General features: G+C 44.2%; 1 protein-coding gene across 1 annotated transcript in view; it reads right to left on the bottom strand.

The window, feature by feature from the left end:
* TRPC7 (transient receptor potential cation channel subfamily C member 7) overlaps positions 1 to 25,897 on the bottom strand; it is a 109,093-nt gene that overhangs the window by 63,536 nt on the left and 19,660 nt on the right. The window contains exon 3 of the mRNA XM_040975600.1: positions 7,419 to 7,601. Within this exon, the coding sequence (XP_040831534.1) occupies positions 7,419 to 7,601 (183 nt within the window). The remainder of the gene's footprint in view (positions 1 to 7,418; positions 7,602 to 25,897) is intronic.

Here is a 25,897-nt window from a genome sequence, read left to right as displayed (position 1 = left end):
GGTTCTTTGATTCCTTTTGCAGAAGTTTTTTTTCCCCCAGGTAAGAAAAGGATACCAACCACTTAGGTTATTCCTTCTCTTCTAAACATTGGTTGTTTGAATAAGACAAAGAGAGGCAAAAGGCAGGTCCTTCTGAGCCAGAACACTGGACAGGGATCAGTTTTGTGGCCAGGGTTGAGCCAGAAAGTACTTAGTGGGATCTCAGATGAGGGTGATGAATGATGCTTTCAAACCCCTGTGGATTCTAGCAGTGCTTGGCAGCTTGAGGGCATCATGCGGCACCATTTGGGGAAGTGCCTGGCCAGCCAGACTGTGTTTCTGACAACTCTGATCTTCCTAACTCTGAGCATCTGCTACAGTGATGCCTCGGCAGGAAAACACAGTGGGAGAATGGCTGCCAGGCCCTCAGACATCCTCCAGAAAGCCCTGATGTCCCCGGGGCCCCTTTGTTCACTGACTGTGCTTTGTGCAGATGGAGGAAATGAAAGGGACCCAGCAGAGGGTATTCACCCTCTCCAGAGCGTCCTTCTCCACAGTCTGTGCAGGAGAGGATGGCTATTGACCAGGGATGCGCCCACCACTGAGCATCACTGTCTCTCTGCACTTGGTCAGGCCAGAGACTTCTACAAATTGGAGCAGTGTCCCCTGGATCTGTGAGGCCCTGGCAGGCCCACACATCACCAGGTCATATCCAGAAAGCACAGCTTAACTCCCAGCCTTAGCTCTAATGCCCCCTGATACATCCTGTTTCCTTCTCTGAAGACTTTTCTCAGATGGGAAGAGAGGATCATGTACAGCTTGACTGTAAAATATGCTCAAGGTGGTCTTGGAAAAACAAAACAGGCTTTGATGGGACTGGAGGCCCTCGCCTACCTTTAGATGGAGCGATGACATGGGAATTGGTGACCCCACCACCGTCTCCCCGAAATACGTCTCCTCCCTCCTTGCAGTCTGCTCTGAGGGCATATCTACTTTGCTTCTGGCCCTGTGTCTGGGGATGAATCCAAAGCTTGAGAGCCTAAAATTAAGCTTTATGGAGAATGTACTTTGATTAAGGATGCAGGCCAGGGGCAGGAGCTGCAGAGCAATGGGGTCATTTGGCCCCTGGGATGCCTTCATCCCATATCCCAGTGTTCAACATCCTGTCCTGGCTACTGACCACAGCTCCTTGCTAATGTGCAGCAGGTAATGGCTCAAGAAACTGTCTCTGCCATCCACCGGGCCATGGCTTTCCTGGCTGTTTTGGGTTTTTAGGGATTCAAACAGTGTCTGGAATCATCTTCTCTCTGCCTTACAAACAAAAAGTCTTACAAACAAACAATAAAAGTCACCAGACAGAGAGAGAGAATGAATGAATGAATGAATGCATGAATGAGAATGAATGAATAAGAATGAATGCAGGCCGTTGCCAAAGAATTCTGAATCTCAGTCTTGGCTGGTTTGTTGGCTCCAGGGCCATCTCCCTAGTCCTCCCACAGAATCCCTCCCATTGTTGTGCTTCTTCAGGCTGGCTTGGACCAGGGAAATAATGCTTCCTGTTTACAGAGAAGGTGAAGTCATCAATATGGCACTTTCCACCATTTCTCTGTGGTAACCCTGAGTGCTGTTTGCCCAACAGCTCTGATTTCCTCTCTTAGACACATTGCAGGATACTGCTTCCTGACCCTTGTGACAGGGAGGGGCAGGACTGAGTGCAGGTGGGGCCAGTGGTCCTTCAGGTGACAGCAGGCCATCGCTGGGGTGAGACTCTCCAGGACTGAGTGTTCCTCTGGCAAGGAGGAAACGTGGGATGGTGGGAGTTGATCAGCATCGATATTTGAGTGAGTGTCATTCCAAGATGGATGTAAGGTGGGTAAATAACTTTGTCGTCGTTGTTAAAAGCCTCTAAAACTTGGGTTTTTGCTGTCAGCGCAGCATGACTTAACTGATCTTGAGTAATTAATAGCCTGGCTGCTTACCTGATACATTTGCTGCAGACATGCGTGCTTTTTTCTTTTCCCTTCCAATGTGTTCTCAGTGGGAGAACCCTCTGTCTCCGACTATTCTGATCTTTCTAAGCATCCTTGATTAAAGTCTTTCAATGACTTCCTATTTATTCTCTAAATGACAAAATCTTTCTGCAAGGCTCTGCCCCTTTTTTGGGGGTTTATACTTCTGCCATTTATTTTTTTTAAAATCTTATTCAAAATGTGAAATAATATAATTTCGGATATGAAAAAATAAAACAGTTCAGGGATATTTCCATTGTGCTTCCGTTCCACCTAACAAAGGGTGGACACCCTGCTGCTCTCAACAGCACGTGAAGCGCATGTCCACCAGCTTACTGGGCCCTGTTGAATGGACACTGGGACTACATTTTCTGGAAAGACACCTGTGAGTCAGGTGTGGTTCAAATCAGATATTTACATATTGATCAACTTTTTAAAATAAACAAGTGCCTGTCTTTAGATTCACCTCCCATCCCGCTCCTCTACATGCTTTCTTGCTTGGTGGCTGACTTGTTGTTCTAGCTCATTCTTCTTACTTCAGGTTTGTTGGCTATCCCTTGAATGTGTGCTCTCTTGGCCAGAAGTGCCATCCTTGACTCTGGTAACCCTTTTTGACCTCTCAGGCAAGCATGAGCTCCTCAGAGAGCTTTCGCTGCCCTCACTGCTTAGTTCATATCCACCCTTGAAAGTTCTCACACAGTCTTATTCGTCAAGTCTCATGGCATCTATTACAGTTGCAGCATTATAAGCAACGTGTGTGACATTTTTATTTATGTCTGCCTTCCCCGTGATGGCTGAAGTCATGTTACTTTCATTTACTACCACGTCTGCAGTGATCAGCAAACCATACTTTGTAGTCACTCAGCAGAAGCATGTTGATGCATAAGTGAAGATGCAGAGGTAGCTGTGCTCTCCAGTGTGGTAACCACTGACCACAGCGTCGCTATTGACTCGCCAGTAATTACTATAGAATTCATTTCCATCATCACAGTGGTCACATGGACATGTCAGAGGTTAATTAATCACTGAGGCTAATGGCTCCCTTGCAGCACAAGTAGAACACAAAATGCTGCTGCTTTGGGTTCCTGTCAGGGTGAGTTCAGGGTAGAGCTCATGAGTATAGACTAAATCCACCTGTCAGAGGGAAGCAGTCATCCCTGTCACTGATCCTGCCATGCTATGTGATAATGGATGTGTTTTCTTCTATGGGTGTGATACATTTTGGCAACGAGTATTTATGTATTTCTCTTGTTTTAGTTTTGATTTTCCTTTGTCAGTAGAGAGACTGTCAGCTTTTTAAGTCAAGTGAAGGTCTGAATCATACAGAAACAGGTCTTTGTCCTACTGTCCTCTCACAGTTGAGCGTGGGGAACTGAGGTAAACAAGAGGCCCACTGGAATCAGGAAGAAGGAAGACATGATGGAGGGGAAGGAAGGGAAAGGTGATCCATGTAAGCCCGGGGAATGAAGAGAGGAGAGAGAGGACGAGGAGTGTTTCTTCCCCTAGGTAAGCAGAATGGAGCAGCAAGGACTGCTTCTGGGTGTGCATCACTCAGGGTATAGGGCAGTCTGTGCCCTACTCAGTATAAAATTGACTTAGAGGTTGGCTACAATTTAGATTACTGGGACTAAAAGTTCCCTATGCATTTATTTATAGCTGATATGTGGAGAGAGAAGGCCTGGTTCCTTGGGGACAGAGAAAGATAGAGTGAGATGGAGCACATAGCCAAATGTCTGTTACTCAGGGACCTGGAGAAGGCCAAGGACTGTGAACAGGGGCGCTACAAGCCAAAGCTGGGAGGATTGTTTTCTTTAGCACTGAGGCACACAAGAAGTTGCTGCTGAGTTTAGTTAGTTTGTTTGTTTTAACTCAGCAGGGGAGAGAGGATCTTATTCCTGCTTTGGCATGAGGTCAGCTTGGCTTCTGAAGGAACTGTGTGAGGGCTGGGCAGGACTGAGCAGGTTAACATAAGTTTCTTCAAACGATGTGGAGGTTTGCTATAAGCTAATACAGTGGGTGCCTTTGTGTTCCCGTTTATACTTACAGGTTCTTGAAACCAACAGAAACGTGAGGCACCATTTGATGCCATGTGGCTCTCAGCATAGCCCTAAGAAGTAGGTGTTGTTATCCCAACTTTACAGTGAGAATGAGAAACTGGCAGGGGGTGGGTTGGTGATGGAGGATAAGTTATTTGTTCAGTAGCCTCTACCCAGGGTTGATGTTAATGGGCACCCCTTAGCCACACCTCTGCCACTACCTCCTGAACACTGGGGTCCTCTTAAGGCAGAAGTCATGGCAAGCAACCGTAGCCTCATAGTTTCTTGGATTTTGGGGAGGAATGTTAGGCTCTGAGAGTGATACCCTTTCCATGGGGATATATTTGTAGAATTTTCTGGAGAGAGAACAAAGGAAAAGAGAGAGTCTCAGGATTATAAAGGCCACTTATAACTTGAACTAGAAATTTTAAGCTAACTTGTCAACTAAAACAACCTTGAAAACATTAAAATGTCACCTCATTTAAGCTTAGTGAACTAGAATGTTTTATTTTTCTTCATAAGGATATAGGAAGACCTCAGAGGCGAAAAGGACTTCCCAGAGTCCCAAGGAGGAGAGTCAGCACTAAGTGATGGCAGTAATGCTTCCTGGTGGAGCTGCATGGGGCTTTACTGTTGATGGAGCATTTCCCCTGGTCTCTGATAGTTCACAAAGCTCTGCTGTGCCCATGCTGCAGATGAAGGATGAGGTCAGAGAGCGTCATTGACTTGCTCAAGATCCCATGATTAGTAAGTGTATGAACCAGGCTGGAAATCTCACCTCACAACACTCGGTTCAGGATTCTTCTCCCTCTAGCAGGCAGTGTTTCCTTATGTGATAGGTGGTGAATAATTATTCGCCCTCTAAGGGAAAATGATGTCATGGCTAAGCCAGCCAGCCAGTGAAACATTAGAGAGCAGCCTGGAAAGATGCCTCATGCAAGTGACAGACACGGCCCAGGGCACAGCACCAGTCAGAGTAGCAGCCACTTCACTGAGATCCAGACATTTCGTGGACATGCAAGGTGGTTCTATGAGAGGTTCGAGTTTTGTGGTCAGTAATACGTACTATACCTGTCTTTTTAAGAGTAGTGATGCGTTGAAAAGACTACAATGTTTTTATGCAAAGGAATATGCTAGCTATGTTTAGTTCAAGGTCTTTAATTTATTTGAAAACAAAATGTTTTTTTTTTCTTCTTGTCTGTCTGAGGGAATGCCTATAGTTACCCAAAAACAACTTGTTTACTTTAACCATTGGATTAATGGGTTTATTTGCCATCACAGGGACGGATTCTGAGGAGTTGTGTTCCAAGCCCCAATACACTTGATATCTAGTCTGTGTCTCATCTATAAGAGATCAGATAATTCTAAATAGGCCTTGGTGCTAGTCATTTCAGAATACAAATCTTCAGGATGATGTGTCCACATAAGCATGTTACACATAAAATGGAAGTTCATTAAAATACTAATAAGCCTTTTTATATTAAGTATTTTCACTGATAATTCATAATAGAATAAATGTCAAGGAAAGCCAGAACCTGTCTGCCATTGCACAGCGGCATACATGATTTGAGAAAATCTATCCACTGGAGCTCGCTGAAAGGAGTAAGACTGGCATTTTTATATGGGTCGTTTATCACCTTCATACCTATGGATTGCAGCAGACACTTGACATTCATGATGGATATTTCCCGAGATCTTTTATGGCTCTCCTAATTGGCAGATATCAGCAGAGCAAATAATTTCCCTTATGAAACCTTTTTATTCTTACCTAAACTGTCACACTCACCCTGGGTTTCACTTTTTCTTATTCATTACTTGTCATTTTGTACTTGGTAATCAACAAAGAAAGGGCACATGTAGCTGTGAGAGCCTAGACTTTTGAACTGACTGAGTGAATGTATCTACGTGGTGGTGTTGCTCAGGGGATTTGAATCTGTGTTTCAAGAAAATGGTGAACATCTGCCTTCCTTGGAATGTTGGGATTGCTCACTGATAGAACTGTGGATACCATCCCTGAACACCAAGCGTCTTGTGTTCTGGGGGCTTCCCTCACATCTGTAGCTTACCCTGTATTGGGAAGCAGGATGATACCCTGGCCTGGAGAATGAATGGAACATTGGTAGTTTTGGGAACTCCAGCTCAACTTTACCATTTCCATGTTGCCATTACCGAGCAGCCTCCCCAGCTTGTTTGGGTTTGCTTGAGTCAGGGCTATTGATATGTCAGCAGCTTCAGGAAGTGGTTGTGATACTTTGGGAAAAGTCTCACTGAGTTCTTGGGCTGGGATACAAAATGAGCTTCCCTGATCATAGAAGGGAGGATTATCCTTGAGATGGCATTCTAATTTTCCTAATTCCCACCCTCCCCAATTTAATAATCCCTAACGCCCCCTTTGCCTTGCATGGTTCATCGGTTTTACCTTTGGGATGCCAAGTTTAGAAAAAAGCATTTTTTTTTAACCATTTATGATTATTATTAAAATAAAAGGGAATGTTTTATCAGATTGAAAGTGCTCCTTAGATAATTAACAGAGATAAATGTGGTTTGTTGAAGACTGGTTTACCTCACAGCAGTTAAGATAATCAGGGAAGAGGAAATTTGCCCAGAGTTTGATCTGAGAGCATTAAAAAATCAGTCAGTTTTGACCACATGAAATAGCTAACAACCACCCCAGGACCCCTCAAAAACTTTCCAGCTGCTTTGCTGATGTGAAAAGCACTCTGACATCTGAATGGATGGGACTTTAAGGCTCTTTCTTTTCATCGTGATGAATGATGTCAGGTGGCACAAGAGCAGGCTCTGAAGGGGTTCCGCTTGCAGCCAATGGAAACACAACTGACCTGTACTCTGCAGAACTTCATTCTGAGCAGCCACTGTGTTTTCGGAGGGCTCCTGAGTGAAAATGGCCTTGAAGTGCAAGATCCTACCTGGAACTTCCTGCTGACTTTGATACCCCTCCCAGGACTGTGGATCCCACAAACCTTCTACTCTCTTCTCAACACAGATAGTTCCCAGGCACACAGAAAAAACAATCTAAATGCTATCAAAAGACTAGAGTGACATACTTCTACAGACGTAGGAAATGGCGTTCTAGTTCACAGGAGCCCTTGCGGTGATGTTAGGCTGAAAAATCTCTTTATTCTCCAGGTTCAGGTCTACTTATTGACTAATTATTGTGATCTCTCTGTTACTTGGTGGACAGGGGCTTGAGGTCAAGAAGGAGGGTAATGAGAAAGGCTCTGCACAGCTCTGCAAGGGGGCATTTCCCAGCTTAGAGGGAATTCAGGTGTCATCACAGTCACCTTGTGGGCACATGAAGTAGACATGCACACAAAGCTAAGGCGGCAGCCCTGTACAGGAAGGCAGGATGGCCAGGAGGGAGAGGGAGGCTTACCTTCTTGACTTCATATTTAATGGCGAGTTTGATCCGGCTCAGACTGGGACGGTGGTGGTCGGGCCAGACTTGAAAGTTCACATCACCATTTAAAATTGCTTCCACCTCTTCTGTGTCTCGGCACAGGTCCAGCACACCCACCACAAAATCCTTGCATTGCATAGATAACTTCCTGTAATCGTTCTAACAGAATAAAGAGAAATCAGGGGTGTGGCACAGTGAGCCTCAGATGGGCTTGTCCAGCACGGCAGTGTTGAACAGCAACTGTTCACAAGTATGAGATTACAGAGCATCCTGGAACAGAGGGCATGCTGGATCCAGAAGGCAGGGAAGTCTCCCCTGACACACAATGTGTAGGACATCTTCCCTAAGCCAGCACCTGTCAAATCCTGGTCTGTAGGCCACCTGCGTCAAAATCACCCCGGTTATAGTTTGTCAAATCTCGTCCTAGACTTACTGAGTCACAATTTCTGAGGACAGGTGCAGGGCTCTCTCTTTGACCTTGCTGTGTAAATGTGTAGAGTGCCCGGCACGCTGCACACTGAGCTCTTTCAAAGCAGCAGCTTCCTGTGCTCAGTTGCGAGCCACTACTGAGAAGGGAGTTAGCACATTCACATCTAAGGCTGGCAGAAAAAACGCTCCCCTCCTGGACCCCAGCCTGCAGTGGTGACTGCTCCCCATGGGTAGTTTACTGGAGAGGCCTGGCTGCTGTGCTAACACTGGGGCCAAAATGTACACTGGTGCTTTCTTTTATGAGCCAAACAACTTCTGTGTAAATTACACATTTTAAAATCAAATGCAATTTTAAATCTATCAAAATCTCTTTTTACTATATGTCCATTTGTGTGGCAGGTCGTGCTTGTTGAATAAGCATTTTTAGGCCTGAGGTTTTTGTTGTCATTGCTTTATTTATTTTTTTAATGAGTTGCCACTGCTCACCATTCCCCTACGCCTAGGTACACCTCTCTGCATGTTTGCTGAGAGTCTGACTTGTGTTTCTGGAGACATTGCGACTTCTCTATCCCCAAGCAGACTGCTCAGATACAGATAATGATCCAATCACTGGACAAGAGAACATCTTATGTCATTCTCATCCCATTACTGCCACGAAATAGTTCCCCCTAGGGCCTCCTTGTTGGTTTCTTAGTTGAAATGAGTCTACTGGGAGACAACACAAGAGTCAAATGTCACTTTCCATGGAAATCATTGTCAACAGTCCTCTGACCAGTAAGTAGTGGTCAGCAAACAGGAATGTGGTTTGCTTTTACAGAACCTGAATTCCTTAGTAGGGTGTGTTGGGGGGAGCCTGTCTAGCTGTAGGAGCTCAGCCACTTTTTCTGAGTTCATGATTTTTGTCTCCTTCCAGGGTGCTGCCTCCAGTGTCACTTTGTGTTAGAGAAAGGGTTAAGTAGGTGATTGCTAGAAGAAGGAGGCTCAAGAAAATATTTTCAGATGAGAATGGCTACCCTTTATTTTTATATAGGATTTAGACTGGAGAAGGGTAGGAAAAATGAAAGTAAAACTGAATAAAAAAATGACTGCTTAGCCCAGGTACATTGTCATGGAGAAAAATTAGATTCAACCTTTTGGAGTGTTTTAGCTTTTAGCACCTAGCACGGAGCTGAGGGGTAACATGCAGATCTGTGCTGTGTCTTCCTCTGTCCTTAACATCCACCCATGCACATATGCAGTCATTTGTTGTTGAGGATCTGCTGTGTAGCAAGCAATGAAAAATGAGTTAGTGAGAAATGTAATCTCTGAGTGATAAATGAGAAAAAGTGGCTGAGAACCTACCCTCAGGCCTGCGTGAAAGCAGTGCTAAGGAAAGCTTGCTTAAACCTTATCCTGGCTAAGATATCCTACAGAGTCCTTACAGTGAGCTAGAGGTAGGAAACGCAACACCAGATCCACAAAGTGGGCAACGTGGTTACCTCACCCCATAAACCCTTCCCATGCTGGTAGTCTCTGAGCCCTCCTCCAACAGCTCTGTCATTCTTTTCTGGAGAACAGGATGTCTCCCTGATTGTTGTTGCCTGTTTGTTGTTAAAAAAAAAAAGGACATTGTTGGCTGGACCAGACCTCCTCTGGAAACCACTGCCCAGAGTGCGTAGATGGTTATAGGAAAGGAAGTAGAAAAGACTTCATCTAAATTTCGGCCCACAGTTCTGCAAGCTAGGATCAAGTCCAGCTGTAATGTTCAAAGCCTTAGTATGTGTGTAGGTTGAGTCCAGTTCAGAAGACAAAAGGTTCCACTTTGTTATAGAATGTCACTTCCTTGAATTCTCGTAGCCTTCAAGAGGGGAAGCACTGCAATAGCCAAATCAGGTAGATTGCTTTCTGTTGTCTGCATTGGACACTCAGCTCGGAAGACATAAACTTTCTGGTGTCTGCAGGTGGTTGGGAAAGATGTAACTAAGGCCTTTGTTGGAGGTGTCATGGCAAGGATGCTGAAAGAAAGGGTGGTAGGTATCTCTCTGATCCCAATTTCAAGTCTCCCTCTCTCTACCACACACCTCTTGTAAGTCCCTCTGGGATCCTGACTGCAGAAATCCTTCGATTCCAGCAGGCCCGCACGCTTTTGACAATGCTCCCTCTACACTGCTATGCATCCTCTTAGATACCTGCCTTCCATCTTGAGAGTTTTTATTTTAGGATCCATTATAAGTCATGTATGTGTGTACCATCGACTCTCTTCCTCTTCTATTTTGATTAAAGCCTGGTGTGGGTTGGCTGTCCCTTTCCAGCACTCAGATCCTGCCTCTGCACAGTAACTGTGGCTGAGAACATATGACTGCCTGGCTGATGATGGTGTGAACTACCTCCGGTCTTTGGCAGCCCTTTGTGCTATAGGGCAACATGCTCTCCTACTGTCTTCAAAGAATCTTTGCACATCTCCCTCACCCCCAACTCTGAGTTCTAGTCTCCTATTTTATTAAGAAAATATGAGTCATCAGAAGAGAAACTCCACAGCTTCTACTATCACATGTACTTGTCTATGTAGCGTGTACTCTGTTTTCTAGTCTTGCTGTGGATTAACCAGCCTGCTCCACTCCAGAAACAGATCTTTTAGTTGTATGTTGAATATCAGTCTCTCCACCTATAGAAGTCAGGGTTCCTGCAGTCTCCCTTCCCATCTTGTGCACCGTCAGTTCCTCCTTGTCGGCATATAAAAATGCTGTTGTTTCTCTCGTCTTAAAAGTAAATGTCTTGGGCCCAGCGCTGTGGCCTAGTAGCTGAAGTCCTCACCTTGAAGGTGCCAGGAATCCATTATGGGCACCAGTTCTAATCCCAGCAGCCCTGCTTCCCATCCAGCTCCCTGCCTGTGGCCTGGGAAAGCAGTCAAGGATGGCCCAAAGCCTTGGGATCCTGCACTTGCGTGGGAGACCTGGAAGAGCTCCTGGCTCCTGGCTTTGGATTAGCTCAGCTCTGGCTGTTATCACTTGGAGAGTGAATCATTGGATGGAAGATATTTCTCTCTGTTTCTCCTCTTCTCTCTCTCTCCTCTTCTCTCTCTCTCTCTCTCTCTCTCTATCTGACTTTGCAATAAAAACAAATAAATCTTAAATAAAAAGTGATGTCTTTTGACCCCAATCCCTCCTCTGATTATATTCTAATTTTGTGTTCTTTATTTTTTTGTAATAGAAAAACTGTTCAAGAGTTGTTTACATTCACTGTCTCCAGTTGCCTTCTTTGCACTGTTCGTGGTCCCGTTCGATAAGGAAAAGCCGTGACCGCCACGGGGGTGGCTCTTGTCAAGGTTACAAATGACTTTCATGTTGCTAGATTCTGTGGTTGGTTCTTAGTCCTGATTTTACATAATCTGTCAAATTAGCGTGATATGCCGATTGTTCCTTCTCCCTTGATACGTGTTACTTGGATTTCAGCATAAAACACTCTTCTGGAATAAACTGTTTAGGAGTTTTTGCTAATTTATTTTCATTTCCCTTATTTCTTAAGTTTCCAATGCCCAAATATGTCCAGGGCTTGGAGTGCTGGCCTTTTAGCTACTCTTATTGTCTTAGTGATCTTATGTTCTGTTATATCTCTCAGTGTCATCCATATGCTGATGAACCCAAAGTTTGTATCCTTAGCCCAGCTCCCTTGTATACCAGTAGACATCTTGTATCTCCACTTATATGTCTAATAAATATTTCAGATTTCGTGAAATCAATTCTGAATCTAGTTTTCTCCACATAATTTAGCCTCATCTGTTCTTTCAGTCATTATAGACACAAAATCATGGATTTCTCTTTGATTTTTATGCAGTTTTATAATCCACAAATAGTTTGTTAGCAAGGCCTTCCAATTCTACCTGCCAAATATATTCTGATATAGTCTGATTTTTTTTTTACTAGTTCCATTATTTCAACCTGTGATCAAACCATCATCTCTCTAAAAAGTAATATTATTATTTTGAGGGTTTATTTATTTATTTGAAAGGATGGGTGGAGGAGAATCTTCTGTTCACTGGTTCACTCCCCAAATGGCTACAATGGCTGAAGCTGGTCCAGATTGAAGCCAGGATCCAGCAGCCACCTCCAGGCTTCCCACTTGGGTGTTGGGACCCATGAACTTGGGCCATCCTCTGCTGCAGGCACATCTCCCTCACCCCCAACTGGGTCAGAAGACAAATACTTAGACATGAAGTGGTACCCTCATGGGGTCACGATGCTGCAGGCAGCGGTTTTACTTACTGTATCAGTGCTGACCCTGACCACAGTATCGTCTTAACTGGTCTGCCTAGCTTGTATATTATGGTCTATTATTCTCAGAGAGATACTTAGCAAAATTAGTCAGTTCATGGCACTGTCCCAAGCCTCTAGTGGCTTTCCATCTGAAGCAGAAGTCCTGGCCTAAGTGTCCAGCCCTCCTGTCTCTGGTTTTGTCTCCTGTGGGTCTGCCCATCTCACTCACTCCAGCCACTGTGGCCTTCCCACTATCCTGAAACACCTTTGTTTAGAGCCGATCTTGGCACTGGCTACTCTGGTGGGAATACTGTTTCTCTGTATGTTTACATGAACAATTTCTTACCTCCTCTGGGTCATTGCTCAAATGTCACGTTCTTAGTTGAGCCTTCCTATTTATCTCTAAAAAATGTACATGCCTGGGCCCGGCAGTGTGGGCTAGCGGCTAAAGTCCTCGCCTTGAAAGCGCCGGGATTCCATATGGGTGCCGGTTCTAATCCCGGCAGCCCACTTCCCATCCGGCTCCCTGTTTGTGGCCTGGGAAAGCAGTTGAGGATGCCCCAAAGCTTTGGGACTCTGTACCCACATGTGGGAGACCTGGAAGAGGTTCCTGGTTCCCGGCTTCAGATCGGCGCAGCACCGGCCGTAGTGGTCACTTGGGGAGTGAATCATCGGACGGAAGATCTTCCTCTCTGTCTCTCCTCCTCTCTGTATATCTGACTTTCCAATAAAAATAAAATAAATCTTAAAAAAAGTACATGCCTTCATTCCACATCATCATTCCCTGCTTTTTGTTTTGCTCATAATACTATTATCATCTGATGTATTATGTATTTTAATTACTGAGTGTGTTTATGTCCATGTTCCCAGGGAGAACGGAAGCCTCTTGAGGGCAGGCTGGTTTTCTTTTTAATCTTAGATGTCTATCCTAAGGTCAGGAACAGCTCCTGGATAGGAGCATTCCTAAGATATGACAGGTATTCGGCAGGTGGTTGTTGATTGAATCAGAGCAGTGGACTTGCCTAAGAAAACTACTGAATGGTAGAGCTAAGATTCACAATAGGTTGGTCTGACCCAAATCCAGGAACTCTTCCCTGTAATTCTGTTCCCTTTGGTAAGCAGGATGTCTCCCACCAGCACACTGATTCTCCATGAAGGTGGGGGAAATAAAGGGTGGCTAGGCTAATGGGTGTTTGAATCCTCAGAAGATTGCACAGGTCGGTCAGTGCCCGGGCTCTGTAGCCTTGAATGTGAACATCTGTTGCCAGTATAGCAAGCAGGTTGTGCAAACCACTGAACTCTTTTGTTTCTCAGTTTTCTATCTGTACTAAAAAGTCTTTGGAAATGTATATTATGAAACAATCTATACAAAGATTTAAAAAATTTTACACCTAAAGAAATGCACCTTTTAATTTCACTTTTTCTGTATGTATGAGGTAATCATGTGTATATGACTTATTTTCTGATTCTCTTACCAGTAAATTTCAAAGGAAGAAAAATTTTAATGGTTGTTCTGTTGGTATCATGACTAAGAAATCTTAATGCAGGATCATAATTGTGTCATGTTTTTCTCTAGATTTTGTAGTTTTTACTTAGGCATTAGATCCATTTTATATGATTTTACTGTAAGTTATATGCTGATGTTTAAGAATGTGTGAACTTTTAACTTTAAAAAAAATATTTATCTAGGGCCCGGCGCGGTGGCGCAAGTGGTTAAGGTCCTCGCCTTGCACACCCGGGATCCCATATGGGCACCGGTTCTAATCCTGGCAGCCCTGCTTCCCTTCCAGCTCCCTGCCTGTGGCCCGGGAAAGCAGGACGGCCCAAAGCTTTGGGACCCTGCACCCGTGTGGGAGACCCGGAAGAGGCTCCTGGCTTCGGATTGGCATAGCATTGGCCATTGTGCTCACTTGGGGAGTGAATCATTGGACGGAAGATTTTCCTCTCTGTCTCTCCTCTCTGTATATCCGCCTTTCCAATAAAAAAAAATACAAAATAAATCTTAAAAAAAATATTTATCTATTTTTTATTGAAAGATTTACAGAGACAAAGATCTTCCGTTTGTTGGTTCACTCCCCAAGTGCTGCAATGGCCAGAACCAAGCTGATCTGAAGCCAGGAACCAGGAGCCTCCTCTGGGTCTCCCATGCGGGTGTAAGGTCCTAAGGCTTGGGGCTGTCCTTAATTGCCTATCTAGGCCATAAGCAAGGAGCTAGAAAGGAAGTGGGGCAGTTGGGATATGAATCAGCGCCCACTTTAGCTACTAGGCTACTTGGCTGGGCCTGTGTGAACTTACTGGATGTTCATTTGTTCTGGCATTGTTTGTTGAAAAGACTATTTCTTCTCTATCAGATTGTTAATACGTAACTGTCAAAACGTGTTGAATATTTGACTATATCTGTATGTTCTCAAGTGGGAACTTCATAAAACTAGTGGAAAATGGGTTTAAAATATATGCTCATTTTAGTGCAAGTTTTTGAAATCTATGCATTGTTTTTTATGTCATATATTTCCATGAAATTTTTAAAGAACTTTCACGTTTTCTTTCCTAGGTCCTCTTGTCTCTGCCTCTTCTTTCACTATGATCCACTCTCTCTGTTCTTGTAATCAGTTATACTCCCAGTCTTTATTTTGTAGATTTATAGTGAGTCTTCAAACTAGATACTTTAAGTCCTCCAACTTTGTCCTTGTTATTCAAATTGTTTTGGGTTTTTCTCATCCTGTTCTTTGTTTTATATAAATTTGAGGATCAGCATGTTTGTGTCCTTAGGCAGTCCTTTTGAGATTTTTATTGCAATTGTATTAAATCTATATTTCAGTTTTGGGAGAAATGACATCTTGATTCTGTTGAGTCCTCCATACCATGAACATCGTATGTATCTTCATTTGTTTGGGTGTTTTTAGATTTTTTCTTTCTTATTTAATATTTCCCAGTCTGTTTTCTAAGTTTTAATCTCAATATTTTGTTTTTTTTTTAGCTATTGGAAATAAATGTTTTTATTTGTAATTGTTCATTGACTTTGTATATTGGTCTTATATCCGTGACTTTACTATGTTCACTTATTTGGTGCTTTGTAGATTCCTTGGGATTTCCTATGTAAACAAACATGTCATCTGAAAATTTGGATTTTTGACTTTGAGTGAATCCTAGCTCAGATGTATTTATCAAAATGGTGAAGCAGAGGGGCTGGCCTGATGGCTCAACTGGGTGATCCTCTACCTTCAAGTGCCAGCAGCTCACGTGGATGCTCATTTGTATCCAGGGTGCTCCACTTCCAGCTCTCTGGTTGTGGCCTGGGAAAGCAGTGGAGGATGGCCCAAGGCCTTGGGCCTGTGCCTGCATGGGAGACTGGGAAGAAGCTCCTGGCTTTTGGTTTCAGATTGGCTTAGTTCTGGCCATTGTGGCTATTTGGGGGAAGTGAACCAGTGGATGGAAGATCTCTATGTCTTGCCTCTTTGTAAGTCTGCCTTTCCAATAAAAACAAGTAAAAAAAAAATTTTTAAGACAGTGGATAAAATGCTCAGTAACTTAGTTTGACATTACTTTGAAGGTTTTCAGAGTATTTAGGATCAGAATGTTGTCATTAAAGCTTTGAGGTTTTCAACCCAAAATTTATTTGACTCTGAGCGTTTTAGATAAATATGTTGAACAGCTTATAGAATACTCGCCCTCCATTTGTTTCTTGTTCTTGATTCAATACAGATGAGAAAAGAAATTCTTTGATTCTAAACTAGCCCCAAATTTCTTCCTTTTCCTTCTGCCCGAAACCTCCAAAACTTATTTTTTTTTTAAAGATTTATTTTTATTATTTTTTATTGGAAAGGCGGATATACAGAGAGGAGAGACAGAGAAGAAGATCTTCTGTCCGATGATTCACTCCCCAAGTGAGCGCAACGGCTGATGCTATGCCGATCCGAAGCCAGGAGCCTCTTCCGGGTCTCCTACGCGGGTGCAGGATCCCAAGGCTTTGGGCCGTCCTCGACTGCTTTCCCAGGCCACAGGCAGGGAGCTGGAAGGGAAGCAGGGCTGCCGGGATTAGAACCGGTGCCCATATGGGATCCTGGGTGTGCAAGGCGAGGACCTTAACCACTTGCGCCACCACACCGGGCCCAAAACTTATTTTTTATTGAGCTGAAATTCTGGTGGTAACACAGAGGACAAGAGAAAACTGCCTAGTAAGAGTCACTGATATACTGAACTCCTGCTGTTTAGGCTCTTGTTTTGACAGCATCAATTTCAGAAAATTATTAGTTTGTTTAACTTTGGTTAAAAATTGCAACTCTCCATTTCATTTTATTTTTTTCGAAACTACTGACAGACTTAAATCAGAAGAGAGAGACGGTGAAGCTCATTACACCAGTGGGTCAGAAGTTAAGTGAATTTCTCAGATGGATGCTGTGGAAACATCCACACAATGCAGAGTAATTAACACTCATTCCTCAATGGAGACCTTGGAAATTGCATTAAAAAAAATAGCTCAGGCTTCAAATCCATCCCTCCCCCCCTTCAGGGGCCCAGTGGTGGAGATGTGGAGACAACATGTTTATCACAAACCGCAACTGAAATACAAATAAGAGATCAGCAGCCACAGCAGCAGGATTGCTGTAAATGTGGGATGGGCTTCTGCTTTTGACCTTTAGGCAGAGATTCAGAAATGTTTTCATGAACATAAAGGTTGTAATAAAAGTCTTCTGAACATTCTAATATTTCATGAAGTGGCTAGAACTATCCTGTCCAGCTGATAGCAGAATTATCTCTAAGACCAGTTAAGAATTGAGCATTGGCAGAGAAGTGGCCACCTTGCCTAGAGCAGTACTGGGAAAGTGGAGGTTGTGACAAGAGAATTAGAAGGGATTTAGAGGAAGGAGATTGGAGCCAGGCATACAGATATCTCCTTTCAGGAGTTTTATTGCAAAAGGGATCCGAGAACTGATTAAGTAGTTGATGTTGAGAATGAAACTCTGTAATTTCAATCCCAGAGCCAGCCTGTCATCTGTCTTCCTCAGTCCTGCATTTGTTTATCCTTTATCAAAGGAAACTCACTGAGTTGAGAAAGTTGTACAGCTGTCCTTAAGGTTCTGATCATGGTGTCAAGGAGTCATTTGCTAATCAGTAGGTAAGACCTTGTTGGCCTGCATTACCTGAAGGGATTTGTTTAGGGGAATTCCAGGTCCAGGACAGAAAGAAACTGCCACTTTCCTATAAGCTCCCAGACCAACTGAAGCCCACTTTAAATTCTTTAAAGAGTATGGGATCATTGACTAGTCAGAGGAAGTTAGTGACCGGCCAGGAACTTGGACACAAGCTGCTCGTGCACCTTTCAACCCCTACATCAGCCTGTAAGAATCTTTCCTCTAACTCCTTGGTGAGCACAGGAATTAGGCCAGAGCTACTTGACTCGTTGCTCTGCGCTTTGGAATAAACACCTACTTCTTTCCATTATTCTAATATCAGTGTTTGCCTTTCTGTGCATCAGGAGAGCAGACCTAGATCTGGAAGTTCTATAGCAGTATATCCAACTAGGGTGGGGTGGTGTTTGGCAAGAATGCTAGAATAAACAGTAAGAACTCTCCAAACCTTTCTTTCTTGCCGTCCCCCTCCCCTACACCTCTTCTTTCTTCTCCCATTCTCCCTCCTTCCTTTCCTTCTTTCCGGGTCAGGGACAAAGGAGTTGAAGTGTACATGAGGGAGTGATTGTAGTGGCAGTTCATGGACTGTGAGCTGGTGTGAAGGGAAGGCAGGACCTTGACAGGAACAGGGAACATGGAAAGATGAAGATCAGTGATTTGGAGACCTTGGAGAGAAGCAAAGGATTGGCAGAATTTGGGTGTTCAAGGGAGGTTGAAGAAATAGAGCTGCTATTCTTAGAGTATGATTTGTTGGGCTTAGATGATGGAGGGTTTGCATTTACTGATCATGACCGTGAAGAGGGTAGGTAAGTTCAGGGTAACTAAGGTGAGGTGGAAGTCAGGACTGCTGGGGAAGTGAGTATCCATGCATACATTCAGGTGTTCAAAACTTAGATGCTGTGCACCTTATGGAGATCTGGGAGATGGAACTCTGTGTAAAGAACAGGAAGAGTGGGCTCTACGCATAAAGAAAATATAAGGAAATAAAAAGACATGCAGTGTATATGTGTTGGAATATTGCATTGTATTCCATAAAACTGGCCCCAAAGTATTGAATGTTAATAAAAGCTTTTTGTACAAAATCATAAAATAAGAATTTAAACAGCAGAACAAAAGCAATGGGAAATGACATAAAATGATGTATCACTGCAGACTGAACAATAAGAGATAATGGATTATTTGATCTGATGAACAATAATTCCAAGAAGGATATTCTTAACAAAGGGAGGAGGAAGGTCTGAAGAGTCTAGAATCAGGAAGGAAATCACTTTCTCCTGTAGGAGCCCAGTGCTGTGAAGACCAAGGGAGCAAACCCAGCCCACTTGACAAGGCTGCAGCCATGGTCAGAGTCAGACTCTCAGAGGGCTCTGTGGAGCCTGAGGCCTACAGAGGCAAAGTAGGAGGGTATCTGGAGATGAAGAAAAAGGATTATGGGATGGAGCAGTGATAGAGGAACCTTCTGGAGCATTCCAGGCAGGTTCTGAGGGCAACCTAGGAGACAGCGATTTCCTGTGATGATGACAAAGGAGACCTCATCACGTGATGGCTTGAGGGTTCAGTGAGGCCAGATGGGTGAGGCCCTGGGACACAGCACTGGGCACACAGGTGCCTGGTGCTTGTGGCTAACGCAGCACGATAGCTCTGCATCTTTCCCTAATGCCATTCATTCAATGCTTCCCCACTAGGCTGATGGGTGGGAGAACTCTGCATGTTAAGATTTAACAGACAGACGAACTCTTCTTAATTGTAACTGGAATCACTGAAATAATTAATGGATGTGAAGTGCTGAGTAAGAACCTGAGCTCATTATTGCAGATGAAAATTGAAAAACTTCAGTCCATGTTCTAGCTGTTTTGTACACAATTGTTTCATCAACTTTTACTGTATCTATAATCCATGACCCAAATGATCATCAAGGCAAATACAGATCTAAGAAAGATGTTTCAAGGTTGGTCCATGGGACAGCCAGTGTTCCTGCTTCATCTTTTGAAGTGGGTATTTAGGCAGCTCCGTGGTCCTCAGATCCAGTGTGGGGCTGGCTCCTTGTTTCCAGTTCTGCCACTGGTTACCTATTGCCTCCGTGAGTTTATCTGCTCACCACAGGAATTCTTTCTTTATGCATCCCAAATGTATTGCCTACATTTCGCAGTGGGCCTCTGTGTTGTAAGTGTGTCAGGATTTGGGAAAGATGATTGTATGTGTATGTGTGTCGTGGGTGATCTCAGAGTTTTACATCCCAGTCCTGAAGAGCAGCTGCATGAGAAGTGTGACTGGGTGATCAGTGTCTGGATTCCAGTTCCAGCTCTTATACATCTTTGGTGGTGGGATTTTGAGAGTGTAATTTAATCTTGGATTATGTTCCAGGTCTATCTACACGATGGGGATCATAATTTCACTACATTATAGGGTTCTTGCAAAAGGAAGACTACAAAAATATAATCCATGTAAGTTATTAAACATAACAGGAGCCAGGTGTTGGCTAATATTATAATGATATTGGGATTACAGGTTAGCAGAGAACACGAGCATGTTGATTACCTATTTGGGAATTGATCTTCAAACAAAAGAAACATCTAATGGACTAGTGATGGAAGATCAAGAACTATGGGTTCAATCACACAGCCTCACTGCATGGCATCCTCTGCAGGAAGGTACCTACAGTGACACAGGGACTGGGGGCACAGGCCTGACCACTCACAAGGCAGGTGCAGGCCCCTGGTTGCTGAGCCTTGAGCCTGTAGAGGCCCTGCACAGGCCTGACCACTCACAAGGCAGGTGCAGGCCCCTGGTTGCTGAGCCTTGAGCCTGTAGAGGCCCTGCACCACCCTCTCCACGGGCACTTTGTGGTTTCCAGTCTGGAGTTTGGTTTACTTAATTGGCAGCCACCAGCATTGAGCAGGACCTTCAGCACATCAGCATGACATTTGTGAAATCCCAGAGTAATAGATTGCACATCCCCTCTGATGGATTCAGAGGTTTGCCTAAGGACAGAGGCTGTCTGTCAAGGAAACAAGTCAGCTATTTGGTTAGCGGCTCCAGTATTATACCCACTGATTTAGCAAATCTGAGGACCCTCTGTGTCCCAGTCACTGGAAATACAGTCCTAATGAAACACAGTCCTTACCCTTGAGAGGTTGAGTCTTGAAGAAAGAATACAAGTAAGTAGGTGAAGATCACAGGGTGACAGAAGTGCCATGGGACAGGACTCAGTTATGCCACCTGAGCTGCAGGGATAAGGAGGCTTTGAGGAGGGCTGGGGCAGGGGAGAGGAGAGCATCAGGTAGTGGACACTTCAGGAGAAGGGAGTGCCGAGTCCCAGGTTCCACTGGGAGAGGATATTGACCAGCATGTGGGCTGCTATGGATATTAGCTAACATGAACCACAGTGTGAGTGTGCTCAGAATCTGTGTATGTTTTCAATATTTTGCATGATTTCTCACAATTAAACAAACATGTTTGTGCTTTTTATCTGGGCAGGAATTTATGTATATCCATTGTACATTCTTACCTACTCAAAAGATGCTCTTTTGCTCCCTTGTGTGTAGACCCAGAAGAGCTTTGGAGCTATTTTGCTTTCCTACTGGAACTATAATGAACCCAAACCGCAGATTCCAGTGTATCTCATACTTCGCACCTTACAGCCATCTGACCTCACTGTGGTTCCTATGGGCCACCCTCCCTCCATCTATATTCCTGTATTCTCTCTCTCTTTGTCTCTCTCGTGCATGCACACACAAACTTTGTCAACCATAGGTCTAGGGCGAAGTGCATGCTCTGAGATGTCACTCAGGAAACAGGTCAAGATGCTTTAGTCGGAAGAGGAGGGAAGCGCTATGTTCACTTACAAAAGGCAGTGGCACCTTCCTTGTGCCTCCCTGTCCTGTTCTCTCATGGGGTTGGCCAAAGCATGATTGATGAGTGATTGATGGATCTCTGTACCCACTAGAGTAGGAGACAGTATTAAAAGCTGGGCCTATTACTGTTTTAACCTCTCTTAATTGTCCCCTATTGATAGGTCACTGTATGCCAGGCCTCAGGCTTATGGCTTTTCATGGGATGCTCACTGGACTTCCTGCAGATGTAGGGAGTAGAGGCTACATCTCCACTATTTGTTTACGGAGACCTGGGGCCCAGACACAGGATCTGATCTCAGGGATGGTTACCTCCAAAGTTCAGGATCCTAATACTGTTAAGCACACATTTTTTAGACATGCCCACTTCCCAGACACACACTCTGAAACCTTGAACATGACTATGATGGACAAGGTGTGTAAGGGCTGTCTGGTGCGAAGAGAAAGGGAGAGGTGAAGCACTATTAAGGGACAAAGGTTCTTTAGCTGAGTTAGGCACTAACCTGAATTTCCACAGCCAGTGGAACGCCGGGGAGGCATGGGGAACTGAACATATCATGTTCTTCAGTCACTAGCAGGTGGGCTAGTGGTCAGACAGTCAAGGGAAGGTCCTACAATAAACTGGGATGAGGTGTTCTCAGTTTTGTTTTAAAAGACTGAGTTCTGTTACATTTGGTCCTATAGCAATTCCTGGGAAGATACTTCATCTGGAATGTATTGAAGTAGTGAGCTGCAGACTCAGGAGATGACTGTTCGCTCCAAAGCATGAGTGATTTCTAGGAATCCACACTTAGAGACGTTCTGTCAAGTTCAGCATGTGCTTTCTGAGCCTTTGTGTGTCAGGAGCTTTGCCCTGCCTTGCAGAAGGCACAGGACAAGATGCGGCTGCTCGCCCAAGGAGCAGGCGACACACAAGCTGATCATTCAGTTTTATGAAGTAAGTGCTTGTCAGTCATCCAACAGATAATTCACAAAAAATCTCCTTGTGGCAGGCAGGTGCTGCTCTAGCTCTGACAGTCAGTTACGAGCAAAACATCCTTCCTGGCTCAAAAAACTTGTGTTTTCCTGTGAAATGAGGACTGCAGATGGGGCTCTGCTGTTTTACATAGAATGGTGAGGAGCTCTGTGAGAAGGTAAATCTGAGGCAGTGGTTTGGAATAGAGAGTTGAAGGAAAGAGTTACTTAGACAGATGAGGAAGGAATGTTTCAGAGAGGGAGAATGTTCTAATGCAGAGAGGGAGAGAGAAGAGTACACAGGCAGAAGTGGGAGAGCAGCAGGGGCTTGTGAGACCTAGTGAGAGGCCAGCTGCTGGGGCAAAGGGGGTAAGAGGAGAACAGGGAAAGGTGAGGCCACTGCAGGACAGATGGCCAGTTTCCAGCAGGCAGTGTCAGGACTGTGGCTTGATTTTAGGGAGATGGTGAGTCACTGGGTTTCAGAAAGTGGAGCTGGTGTGATGTGATTTATGTGCTAAGGGGACCATTCTGATCACCAGGCTGTCACACAGTGTAAGCAGCAAGAGAGGAGGAGGCAGACAGCAACCAGAGAAGCTGTTAGAGATACCTAGAGGAACGGTGAACCTGACTTGGCCACAAAAGGCAAGGAATGAGGACAATCAACTTCTGGTGTCTTTGACAGATACAGTCAAGAAGAAACATTGATAAATTCGATACAGAATGAGAAAGGAAGGAAAAGAGATGAAGATCTGAAGATTTTGGTCTACACAATAGAAAGCATTTAGGAAATGAACACGAGAATAGACGATTGTGTAGTGTATTTTTCCTCTCTGCTTGTTTGCCTCCATGAAGAATGTCGTTCTTGCCAGTGATGTTCAGTTTAATCACTGGCCTTGCATTAACCAATGAAATGTGGGTGAAAATGATAGCGTGATGGCTAAGAATAGACCTTCCGAAGCACCATGCATTTTTCCCTTGGTCCTCGTGAGTTTCTGATTGCTGCTGAGAAGGAGTGTGCCCTCAGTAGCTCCTATCTTGGGCCCCAAAGTGAGATATACCTAGACACTTATGAACGTGAGAATAAATGGTGATTGTGTAGACTGTTAGTTTGGAGCAGTTTGTTACAGATCTTACTGTTGCCATAACTGACCGGTAAAAGCCTCGGGGCCTTGGAGCGTGAACATTAAAGGCAAGCTCTTACCCTCGTCTGGGCAGGAGAGGGAAGTTGCCCTGAAGGAAACAGGTTATTGGTTAAATCAAAGTTAGGCTAAATCAGAGTTGCTTAGTTCAAGAGGCAGAGGAAGAGTGTTCCAAGCTGAAGGCTTGACATAGCGAAGGCAAATAGAGGGCTCAGAACGATGTGGATATCCAGGGAGCTATGTGGTTAGGAGCAGAGAGCAGCAGATGAAGATGAATTTGAAGAAATAAGCAGTACCGGGACCATACAGGTTGTCTTCTCTGGTATGGATCATGGGCCACCAAGGGTCTCCTGCTTTCCTTTCAGCTTGGCAGGTTGTGAATATTCACAATTCAGGAGTATTAGCATTACTCTAAATGCTGTCTTCTAATTTTGCTAGGATGTAATACAGTATCTAAACACAGGCATACAGCGTGAACTGACCAGTCAGGCAATCAGCATCGCCACCCCTCACCCTTCCTCCATCCTTGCAGCTTGCTGGCTCCTCCCTCCCAGTTCTTGGTACAGTTGGTAATACATTACTGTGTTCTGTTGGTGCTCCCTTAGGCTGTGAACCACTAGTTTCCTTTACCTAACCTTTTTGTGTCCTCTGTCCCCTACCCTTCCCCCACACTATTACTCTACCAATCCCAATTCCAAGTTCAGATTTGTTTGTTTTAGCCTTCCATGTATGAGAGAGAATATGCAGTGCTTGTTTTTTGTGTGTCTGGTGTATTTTACTTAACACAGTAACCTCAATTCTATCCCAGTTTGCTGCAGATAGCAACATGTCATTTGTTTTATGAATAGTTCATGCCATATCTGTATCATTCTTTTTTCATCCATTAGTGGACACCTATGTTTATTTTCTATCTTGTCTATTGTGAATAGTGCTTCAGTGAACATGAGAGTGCAGTTAATGGTTTCACATGCTGATTGCATTTGCTTTGGATATTTACCTAGAAGTGGGATAGCTGGGTCAAAGTGGGAGAAGGTCAGGTCTGATGTGCACCTAGGTGCAGTCTCCCAGCCCTGTGGAGAGGATGCCTTTGTGGAGTGCTTTAGCCCGGAGTCAGAAGACCAGGTGGGATCTGTTGTGGCAGTCTACCTAGTGCAGTAGTGGTAAGGAATGGAAATGGGTTTGGGAAATATTTAAGTTTTGATAGCAGTAGGATTTAAGGTACACAGAGAGAGAAAGCGAATGATCTCTGTGTGGCCTGCTTGGGCTGTGGAATGCTGGAAGGAATTTCCTTATAATGTTACCATCCAGTGAGATTGTAAGTGATTTTCCTTTTCATCATATGTAGAAACCCATTTTCTACATTAGTCATACATTTCCAGTGTAAGTAGAAAAAAAACTTTGGGTATGTTATGGTGTTTAAATTTCCCTGGTTTTCACTGAGTTGAAATGAAAACCGTCTGTGTTGGAGAGGGACATTCTGCTTTGATGCTCCCTTCGCCCGGGTTGGTGTTGGCTCAACTTGATTCCTGACTTTTTTTTTTAATAACAAAGATGATCTAAAAAGTTCAGAGCAAATGTGAAGTATGCATCTCATTTGTACTAACAGTTTATTGTGAAAACATTTCGGAAAAACACTAATTTGGAATTGCCATCACCGGAAAGCGTATCTTTCTGAAGGACTGTGTCATGACTCACCCATTTTCAGAATAATGAATGTGCACCAGGCTTGTTTCAAAGAGCAATTAAAGTGCAGCATATGTATAAAACTAAATTAAAAAAAATTGTGTGTGATTCCTGTAGATTAAGAGGGCAAATAGTTGGATGGCAGAGTAGCAATTAAACAAGTGTAGGGCCCTGCTAATTATAAAAGGAAAACAAAAGCCGGGTTGGGCAGATCAGTGGCTGAGAGCTCCTCACAGCAGGAGCTCAGCCCAGGTTTGCCTCTGGTGCCTCTGTGTCCCATGTTGTAGCCAGAACCGGTGCTCCTCTTGCCACCTGAGAACAGCGTTCCTTCCCCAGGTCAGCTTGGAGGTGGCTCTGCTGTAGCTCTGGGTGTCTCTGGGGAAATCCCCAGTCTTGTGTTTATTCTTAGGGTCACAGGACCGGGTCACAGGGCTCAGTGTTGTCAGCGGTGGGATAGCTGACTGAGCGACTACGTGCATCTGGAAGCTGGCTCGGAGTAGACCACATTATGGGACTTAGTGAATGTTACATAAAATGACTTAATTCCTATGCTTTGATTCAAGGATCTTAGTTACAGAAAGTCAAGGAGTAAGAACTCATATTTGGCTACCAGGGAATTGATCTAAGAGATGGATTTGGCTCAGTGAGACAGTCTGGGAGCCAAAGCTGACTGTTAAACGCCCATTATCTAACACGTAGATGACTGCCACGACTTCTTAAAAGTTCCAGAAGACATGGATTAAAAGCAGAGTAGTAAGTGATTGTGCTTAAATACATTTAAAATCTAATCAGGAAAACCAGATTCCAGTTTTTTACTTTAATCTGATTGATTCAACAAATGGCTGGCTAACCCTTGCAAGTACCACTTATACTTATTTTGCAAAGAGCCTAAAACTTTGCCATGATTTCATCCATCTTCACAGTTTAACTCTCACCTAAGCACTGCAGCTCCACTGTGTCTTCAACTCCAGGCTGTGTTGATCCAGCCAGGCTCATCTACACGGGTAAATCCTGCAGGCCCTTCAAAATGGGAAAGCT

Source organism: Ochotona curzoniae, unplaced genomic scaffold, assembly GCF_017591425.1.
Source record: "Ochotona curzoniae isolate NIBS_2020 unplaced genomic scaffold, NIBS_Ocur_1.0 contig_1, whole genome shotgun sequence".
NCBI classification, from domain to species: domain Eukaryota; kingdom Metazoa; phylum Chordata; class Mammalia; order Lagomorpha; family Ochotonidae; genus Ochotona; species Ochotona curzoniae.
This window is presented reverse-complemented; position numbering and strand designations above follow the sequence as displayed.